Source organism: Gracilinanus agilis, unplaced genomic scaffold (genome assembly GCF_016433145.1).
Source record: "Gracilinanus agilis isolate LMUSP501 unplaced genomic scaffold, AgileGrace unplaced_scaffold38585, whole genome shotgun sequence".
Lineage (NCBI taxonomy): Eukaryota > Metazoa > Chordata > Mammalia > Didelphimorphia > Didelphidae > Gracilinanus > Gracilinanus agilis.
The window spans coordinates 8,851-10,291 of NW_025372006.1; the positions used below are offsets into that span (position 1 = coordinate 8,851).

General features: G+C 37.5%; 1 protein-coding gene across 1 annotated transcript; it reads left to right on the plus strand.

Moving 5' to 3' along the window:
* Positions 1-260: 260 nt before the first annotated feature.
* LOC123255065 (olfactory receptor 4K13-like) lies at positions 261-1,235 on the plus strand (the record flags this gene model as incomplete). Its single annotated transcript, XM_044683923.1, has 1 exon — positions 261-1,235. A coding segment is annotated over one exon (975 nt), but the record flags the coding sequence as incomplete, so codon positions are not given.
* Between the last annotated feature and the right edge of the window lie 206 nt (positions 1,236-1,441).

Below are 1,441 nucleotides of genomic sequence, written 5' to 3' on the forward strand. Positions count from 1 at the left end.
AAAAGGGTTAGGGCTATAGGGAAAGTTTCTCATTTTTCCAAGGTTTAAGTTACTTTGTCTCTTTATTTTTAGACCTAATCTATTTTTACAATGCACTATCTTAAATATTTCTAGTATTAATTAAGGTTCTGAGATGTATTTCTAAGAATGTTTGCTATTTAATATTATCTACATTAATTAAGAATCTACTTTCCACCCTTTTCAATAATATTTAATAATTCTCACCTAAAATTGATTCTTTTTCATATTATTCCCTTCAGAGAACTTCTGGATGCTTGAAATATATCAAATCGGTGAAGATGAAGAATACCTCTGTGCTAAATGAGTTTATTTTGTTAGGACTCACCAATTTGTGGGAGCTTGAGATTTTATTTTTTGTCATATTCTCTCTGGCTTATGTGTCAATCATGGCTGGAAACAGTCTCATTATAATGATGGTGATTTTTGATTCTCACTTGCGCTCCACCCCCATGTACTTCCTCCTAGCCAACCTCTCTTTTCTCGACATGACCCTTTCCACTGTTACTGTCCCCAAGATGATCACAGACTTCTTCAGGGACAGGAAAACCATCTCATTATGGGGTTGTATGGCACAGATGTTTTTAGTTCATCTGTTAGGAGGCAGTGAGATGAGTCTACTTGTAGTGATGGCTGTTGATCGTTATGTTGCAATTTGTAAACCCCTCCACTATACAACAATTATGAATCATCGAATCTTGTTAGGAAGTGTGTTTATTTCATGGGTCATTGGCTTTGTGCACACTATGAGCCAAATGGCCTTTGTAGTGACCCTGCCTTTCTGTGGTCCCAATGTGATTGATGATGTTTTTTGTGATCTTCCCTTGGTGATGAGCCTTGCCTGCACTGATACCTATATCTTGGACCTTCTTGTGATTGCTGATAGTGGGCTGCTCTCACTGCTCTGCTTCCTCCTCTTACTTGTCTCCTATGTTGTCATTCTGCTTACCGTCCACCGTCGCTCCTCTGGTGGGCTCTCTAAGGCTCTATCCACATTGTCTGCACACATCACTGTGGTAACTCTCTTCTTTGGACCACTTATCTTAATCTATGCTTGGCCAGTTAGTAGCTATGCATTGGACAAATTTCTCTCAGTGTTTTTCTCTGTTGTCACTCCCCTCCTTAATCCAATTATCTACAGTTTAAGGAATCAGGAGATGAAGGCAGCCATGGTTAGACTGAGGAGTCGGCACATCAGTTCTGGGCCTTTACTCTAGGTAATGTTTATGATGATGAAATTTTTTACTTCACAACCTGGATAAATTTCTTCTCTGAATGACTATTTGTTATTTTAATTCATTTTGAAGTATATTTACTTTTACAGATAAAAATAAAATTATATTTGCAAAATCATCTATACTTAATATCCTCAGAATGTGTTTTGGTTTCATATATGTATATGGAGAGAGGGGAGGAAAGAGGA